Genomic DNA, 8,025 nt, shown 5'->3' with positions numbered 1-8,025 from the left:
TGCCTCTAAAAGATCAAAGCGGCTTCGGGAAGGGGTGGTCCCGAGTTTGGGGATATATAGGGAGCCGGGGTCTGTCCGCCTTTAATGCGAAATATGAGCAGAAACTAGACGGCACAGTAGAAAACAATTACTGCCCCGAAGTCACATAGAAACTCAAACAGCTGTTGAGTATTCAAGACAGGGCTGAAAGAAACACCAACGTTCCGAATAGTTGGAATTGATCTATTGCTGAGCTTTTTTCGAGCAAGAGAATATAAGACTCGAGCTTGAAGCACCAAGATATTAAGTCTGAGCTGTAGACTATTTTGAATGGGTTTTGCACTGGATTTGTTTCCGTTTTAGTTTTTTTTAGACTTACTTCATTACTGGAGGTGTTTTAGTTCTTGGACTGATGTTTTTTAGTTATTAGTGGAGTCTTTTACGGATTTTACTTGCTTCCGCCAGACACTTCAATATAGTTTTCTCTTTCAGTTAGAAGGGTTTGACACGGAATATGATGTCGTTCGTTTGCGTCTCGTTCAGTTTGATTACGGCTCTGTGCGTGAGAGCGGCGCACGGCACATGGGAGGAAAGTACAGTTGTACCGGTCAGACTCGACCCGGTTCGGCCTGAGAGGGAAGCCGAGCAGGGCCGGACCCTTTCAGTAGAGGAGCGAGAAAAGGAGTCGGAGATGCGAGTCTACCGGTTGGACGTATTTGGCAAACGGGTGGTCTTGAAGCTAGAGCCGGATCAGACCTTCCTGGCACCTGGGTTTGTGTTTCATGTGGTGGGAAGCCCCGAGTCGCAGGCGCAGCGGGAATCTGACAGCAGCGCAGCCGAGACTCGGTGCTTCTTCTCGGGCACGGTGAACGGGGAGGAGGACTCCGCAGCTGCTCTCAACCTGTGTCACGGACTACGGGGCGGATTCTACCTCCAAGGTGAAGAGTACTTCATCCATCCCAATAAATCGAGTGATGCACAGCCTATGGATGGGGACCTCCACCTCATTCGCCGGAGAGGTCGGGAATATTTTGCAGAGGAGAGCAGCTCAAAGTGCGGGGTCAACGAGGAAGAGGACAGGTTGCCAGAGAATCAGGAGACAAAAGTAAACCATGGAACCACTAACCCCGACCACCCAGGTATGCATTAACACTTATAAAACCTTTGACTTGTATTCATTTAGGAATATGCTGACTTTAAATCATATTCATAGGCCTACGTCTTTTAGTAAGAAAAACAATAAGCCAAGCTGTTCCACATTGTCACTTAGTTGTGTTATGTGTCTACATCATGTATGGCAAACGAAATGGACTCTGGACCAATTCCTGTACCCGCGGTGTCCTGGGGCTTCAATTCCTGGAACGGAGGATTTGTCTATCCAAACACCTCAACTTCTGTCTTGGAGTGATCCGTAAAATACCCCTTTTACGCAAACATCTGAGACTCTAATAATTACACAGCGCAGGCTATATATTTAAATGTTGAGGTAAGGGTGGATAAGTCGATAATTTGACCGGTGCACAACGAGGGTTAACGGGGAATGGGCTCAGCTTTGACAGTATACGCAGGCAAGAGGGGGGAGGGTAAAGGCTCGGAGGAAGTGAGCGGGGAGTGAACGAGGGAGGGAGGTACGGGCCTGGGACGGGGGCTGGTGGGGGTGATACGTGGAAACTAGTCTCGCCTCCTCCTGGTACTGCACGTTACAGGTCAGCACTGTCAGACATTTCCCAGAATTATTTTTCTTCCCCCTCTCACGCATAATTTCCGCCCAGTGAAAGTCAATTTGGGAATGTAGTCATTAGGAAGAGGGCCTCTGATGGTAAGACATCCCGTGAAGTTCCACATGTGTTTTTGGAACACTTCATATGTAATAATCACATGTGAAATACATGTGAGTTTTTGTAAGGGGCTACTGAGTCACCCAACCAGCAAACACATCTGGAGAGATGATCTGCTCAGTGCTCAGTAGCTCTTCATCTGCCCTTGAAAATACACATTTGTAGCCTACAAACCCGTGATTGGCCTGTAGTATCACATGGTACAACTCACATAAAATCTCTTGTGACTACTCAGATATTTGCCATAAGCAATTTGACATTTCATCTTTATGTCTAACAGTTCATCAATTTAAACCAGAGAAAACAGGCTCTCACAAGAGAGCAGTATTAAAAGTCTGATTCTAGGCCAGTTTGTCTGACCTCTCTCCCTTCTTCTCTCTTTCCATCCAGCCCACCACCAGAGGTCAAAGCGCTTCGTGTCCACGCCTCGCTTCGTGGAGATCATGATCGTGGCCGATCAGTCCATGGCCGAGTTCCACGGTGCCGGCCTCAAGCCCTACCTGCTGACCATCATGGCGGTGGCATCGCGCCTCTACCGTCACCCCACCATCCACAACTCCATCAGCCTAGCCGTGGTCAAGCTCCTGGTGGTTTACGAGGAGGAGAGCAGCCCCCAGGTGTCGTCTAACGCTGCCCTGACCCTCCGCAACTTCTGCCAGTGGCAGCGGCAGCACAACCCGCCCAGCGACCGCCACCCAGAGCACTACGACACGGCCGTGCTCTTCACCCGAACGGTATGTTGCTTTTGTATTTTAGCAGTTTTCACAATGTTTTTACACCAATGTTTACCGTGGTAACAGGCAACACCTTCACAACTACTAGGGTTGATTCTGCTTTCCAAATGGCACCCTATTGACTATATAGTGCGCTACTTTTGATTTTAAAACAGGGTCCTGCTATAGGATATCGGTTTTGTGTCTGTGTCTGTATGTGGGAAAGCAGTGAGTTTGACAGATGTGTTTTGTCCCTTCTCACCCCCTGTAGGACCTGTGCGGCGCCCACTCCTGTGACACACTAGGCATGGCGGATGTGGGCACGGTGTGCGATCCGGAGAGGAGCTGCTCCATCATCGAGGACGATGGGCTGCAGGCGGCATTCACTGTGGCACACGAACTCGGTAAGATGCCACCCTGATGCCAAGCTGAAACATGTGCAGAATATATTCACATCTCTGTCATTAGCCACACACAGTACACATGTCCTCTCTCAGTCCCAAACCAACCCTTGTCTCCCCTCTCTCCATTCCTCCCTCTCTTTGCGCTCTAGGCCACGTGTTCAACATGCCCCACGACGATTCCAAGCAGTGTGCCAGCGTCAACGGTGACCATTGGGGCTCGCACATGATGGCGTCCACCCTGTCCAACCTGGACCAACTCCAGCCCTGGTCGCCTTGCTCCGCCCTCATGGTCACCACCTTCATGGACAACGGACATGGCCAGTGCCTATTGGACAAGCCCCACAAGTCCCAGCCGCTCCCTGCCATGCTACCCGGAAACGTGTACGACGCCAACCGCCAATGTCGCCTGACGTTCGGGGAGGAGTCACAGCACTGTCCCGACCTGAGTACCACATGTGTGGCACTCTGGTGCACAGTGACCACAACCAACGGACTTCTGGTCTGTCAGACCAAGAACTTCCCGTGGGCGGATGGGACGCTGTGTGGCCATGACAGCTTCTGCCTGGCAGGACAGTGTCTGAGCAAGACGGAGGCCGCTCGTCACCAGGTGGGTGTTATAAACACAGCCCTATGACAAAGTCTTAAAGTCAATGGGAGCGATGGGATTGGTCCATTGGGGGGAAAGGAAGCATAATGCAGCTTTGGGATTGGTTAGTGTTAGCTACATTGGATTAGGTCCAATGTTATGTCTTTTTTAATATCAGGCTAGCTATTAGAGTGTTGACATGTTATAGGGCCCTCAAACTCAAATCTGGACTTTGAAGCCAGTTCCACTGCATTTTTCATTGTTCCCTTGTTATCAGAGACTGATTTAGACCAGGGACACCAGGTGTGTGCAAGTCATTATCAGGTAGAACAGAAAACCAGCAAGCTCCTTACCACATAGTGGCTAAAGTGAATGTTACTATTAGCTTTTTAGCTATAGGACTACCTATAGGACTATTGAAATGTTATATGGGCTAGTGTGTGTGACTATGAATAACGATGGCGTCCTCTCCTGTTGCAGACCCCAGTCAACGGTGCCTGGGGTGTATGGGGACCATGGGGAGACTGCTCCCGTACCTGCAACGGAGGGGTGCAGTACTCCTTCAGGGACTGTGATAGCCCCCTGCCCAAAAACGGGGGCAAGTACTGCGAGGGCAAGAGGATCCAATATCGCTCCTGTAACACAGAGATCTGCCCTGAGAGCAACGGTAAGAGCCTGTACTAGCCTCACTTATTACATACTTAGTTCATGCTTATTACATAGCTAATACACTAATGACTCTTATTACACACATTCATATATTTATACTTTGATATTATACATCCTTATTTAGGCACATAGGCCACTGACTTGCATATTGTACCCATACTTATACTTTCTACACATTCGAGAATAGCCATATTCGAATATCACAGCCTACTGTAAAGTAAACATAATGCTCAAGCTTAACTAACAGTGAATATCACACCTCTCTCTCTCTCTCTCTCTCTCTCTCTCTCTCTCTCTTCATCCCTCTTTCTCTAAAGGTCTGTCGTTCCGCGAGGAGCAGTGTCTGGCCCACAACGATATTTCGGCACAGGTGTCGTTCGGTTCGGGAGAGGGCGTGGAGTGGGTTCCCAAATATGCCGGCGTCTCACCCAAAGACCGCTGCAAGTTGGTTTGCCGGGCCAAGGGCACGGGCTACTTCTTCATTCTGAAACCAAAGGTTAGTCAGGTCACACCACAGACACTTTTGCAAAAATGTAGACAAACACTATCTAGGCTAACTAGGCTAATACTGTCTAGGCTAACACTGTCTCTAGGCTAACTAGGCTAAGCTAATGCTTATCTAGGCTAACTAGGCTAACATCTGTTTCTCTGCAACTGTCAGGTGGCTGACGGTACTCCCTGCAGCCCGGACTCCACCTCAGTGTGTGTGCAGGGTCAGTGTGTGAAGGCGGGCTGTGACCGAATCATCGGCTCCAGCCGTCGCTTCGACAAGTGCAGCGTGTGCGGAGGCAACGGCTCCACCTGCAAGAAAGTGTCGGGTGCCCTGGAGCGTGCCAGGTGAGAACAATGACCTATGACCTCAAAACAGCCATCTTTGACTTGAAATGACTGTTTTCTAGTTGAACCCATTTAATATATTTTACTACAGTCTGTAGAATCCTATCTTTCTCTAATGAATCTATCTCTATCACACCTCTTAGCACTGCCACATTTTTTTTTAACTCAGTCTCTTACTCTTAACTCTTACACTTATGCATAACTTTTTACCCTTGGCTATGTTTGACCCTTGTGTGTTTCTGTCCCTCAGGCCTGGTTACCAGAACGTTGTGACCATCCCCGCTGGCGCCACTCACCTGGACGTGAAGCAACGTGCCCCCGGCGGGGGTCGCCATGACAACAGCTACCTGGCAGTGTTGCGCCAGGACGGCACATACCTCCTGAACGGCGACTACAAGCTGATGACTCTCGAAACAGACATCGCCCTCAAGGGGGCGTTGCTACGATACAGCGGTAGCTCCGCCTCCCTGGAGCGTCTACGCAGCTTCTCGCCCCTTCCCGAGGCCCTGACCATCCAGGTGTTGTCTGTAGGCGACTCGCCCCGCCCCCGTGTCAAATACAGCTACTTTGCGCCAAGACCCGTTTTGGTGTCACCTAGTGGCGGAACGGTGGCACGCCGCCAGTCCATCAATGCCATCCGGGAGCTGGGGGAAGCTGAGTGGACCCTGCGGGAGTGGGGCCCATGCTCGCAGAGCTGTGGGGGCGGTACTCAACAGAGGGAGGTGCTGTGTCTGGATCCCCAGGGGCGGCCATCGCGGGAGTGCCCGGAAGAGCTGCGCCCGTTGGCTTCATGCCCCTGCGCCCCAGACCCCTGTCCTTCGTGGTTCCTGGGGGAGTGGTCGGTGTGCTCCAAGAGCTGTGGCCGTGGGTTCCGCAAGCGGCCGCTACGCTGCGTGGGACACAACGGGCGTACACTCGCCCACGAGAGCTGCGACCATAAAGACAGGCCTCGACCACTGCTGGACTTGTGCAACCAGAGCACCTGCTAAGTTTGTCAGCCCACCTCATTATTACGTCCCTAAAGAACAACTCATGAAAGAAAGATAGAAAAAGACTAAAACAACCATATCGTCATGAACTTTGCATCTGAAAACACATTGACCTATCATGAGAATGTTTACATCCCAAGCAGAGTGCTTTCGTGGGTGTTTTCTGGGGTCCAATGGGTCCAAAGTGGCCGACTGATTGACTGACACTGCAGAGCCAACAACATCTCTCTCAATTCCCTCCAGCCACTTTGAGGTTAGACTTTAGTGTTGTTTGGGTCTGCTCCGTGGCACTGCCACCCCTAGAACACCGCATAGACTTGGTGCAGTTGCCTGCTGGGCTGGCACGGGGGCACATTGCAGGCACACTGCGCCCTTCTCCCTCCCTCCACCCCCCACCCATGTCAGTGGAGCTGAGATGGAGGAAGAGTTTAAATGGACACTTCTCTTTCGAAAAAGCATGCTGCTTTAGGTGCCAATGGCATGCTTGTGTTCGTGTGTGTGTGTGGGGGGGGGGGGGGGGGGGCAGTCTGTCCTAGCTGGACTGGACAGACATCTTGGGGGGGGACTATATGTATCACTGTACAGAATTGGTTACCTTGGGGTGAGGATGTATGTATATGTATTAGAAACAAATGAATGGTCTCACTGCCACACATTCCACTCCCTGTATCGGTTGGAGGCACTTCCTGTTTCAAAGGGTGCTGAACAAAAGACAATCCGGATTGTCCCTCCTAATCCATACGACTTTGTACGCAACCAAACTAACTCAATACAGTTCATTTCAATCAACTTCGGTCATTCCTGAACAAGTTGATATGTGCTGCTAACATTCCAGTAGAATCTCCCAATAGACTCATTCCAATACACGTATTATTCAAGATGCATCCTGGACTGAACAAAAACCAATTTCAAAGCCATATAACTCCGCCCCGTCCTAGACCAAAGAGGTGTGTGAGCAAGCGAACGTGTGTGTGTGTGTGTGGCTTCTCTCCTGCTACTACTTCATAAGTAAGTCTCTCCTGCCTTCCGAGAAGGTTTTTTTTTTATGATGACGTTTTGTACAGAATATCCAAACATTATTTATTGTTGTTAAGTATAATCTTGTTGCTTTTTAATATTATTGTTGTATTTTTATTTGTTATTATATTGAAATAACAGAAGGATGTAGAGTATATAGAGTATTTATACAGTATTATATATATGGTCCTAGGTTTATGAATAATAAAGTATCACGTTGACCTATATACTGTTGTCATGTGTGTGATGTGTCTTGGTATTCTTACACATCCATACACACACACACACCTCAATATATCTGACTCTATACACACACCTCAATCTATTCCACTCTATGCGCGTGCACACACACTCACAAACATGTCCCTCGTCAGCAAATATATGGTGGATTTGTGTAATAAACCTAATCCCAATATATACTTAATTGTCTGATCACATTTCTCTTATGTAATAAACATATCATCCACTGGATGGCAGTGTTTCAGTGGCCCCTCCTGACTTCCTCTGGGTCTCAGGATAGGAATGCTGATCTCAAATCAGTCCCCCTGTCCATTTAATCTTATTCATTATGGTCTCAGCACTCCTATACAGGCTCTGATGTAGTATCAGTTTAGCCTTTTAGTCTATAATGAATTAATAGATAACATAGACAGCAGGAACCTGATCCTAGATCAGTACACTTATTCTGAGAGTCTTTATGAATACGGCCCCTGGATATAGGATTTGCAACAAAAAAAATCCATAATGAATAAGATTATATAGACAGCAGAGACCAGATCCTAGATCAGCACTCCTACTTTGAGATGCTTTGTGATTACGGGCCAAGACTCAAAGGAAGTCATTACGCTGTAATTATGGGAGAAGAAGACTCCAACATCACTGTAATTTGGGTAGCACCATAATGGTTCTCATCTCAAATGGCACCCTATTCCCTATATAGTGCACTACTTTTAATTGACCAGGGCCCATATGGCTCTGGTCAATAGTATTGTA

At 48.7% G+C, this 8,025-nt stretch overlaps 1 protein-coding gene across 1 annotated transcript; it reads left to right on the top strand.

Moving 5' to 3' along the window:
* On the top strand, positions 1–7,392 carry LOC110495973 (A disintegrin and metalloproteinase with thrombospondin motifs 1). The gene is made up of 8 exons (XM_021571543.2): positions 1–1,118; positions 2,208–2,551; positions 2,802–2,934; positions 3,084–3,541; positions 4,001–4,187; positions 4,507–4,685; positions 4,851–5,026; positions 5,277–7,392. Exons 1-8 carry the CDS (start codon positions 494–496, stop codon positions 6,013–6,015), a joined length of 2,841 nt encoding a protein of 946 aa, XP_021427218.2. The 5' UTR covers positions 1–493; the 3' UTR covers positions 6,016–7,392.
* Positions 7,393–8,025: the final 633 nt, after the last annotated feature.

This window comes from Oncorhynchus mykiss, chromosome 18, assembly GCF_013265735.2.
Source record: "Oncorhynchus mykiss isolate Arlee chromosome 18, USDA_OmykA_1.1, whole genome shotgun sequence".
NCBI classification, from domain to species: Eukaryota; Metazoa; Chordata; class Actinopteri; order Salmoniformes; family Salmonidae; genus Oncorhynchus; species Oncorhynchus mykiss.
Note: the sequence above shows the minus strand (reverse complement) of the source record. Positions and strands in the feature narration are given on the sequence as shown.

What these genes read in the sequence shown, in the direction of transcription:
- LOC110495973 (XM_021571543.2), top strand. Translation starts at nt 494, where the DNA reads ATGATGTCGTTCGTTTGCGTCTCGTTCAGTTTGATTACGGCTCTGTGC. An exon ending in CACTAACCCCGACCACCCAG is followed by an intron (nt 1,119 to 2,207) that starts GTATGCATTAAC and finishes CTTTCCATCCAG; the next exon opens with CCCACCACCAGAGGTCAAAG. An exon ending in CACTGTGGCACACGAACTCG is followed by an intron (nt 2,935 to 3,083) that starts GTAAGATGCCAC and finishes TTTGCGCTCTAG; the next exon opens with GCCACGTGTTCAACATGCCC.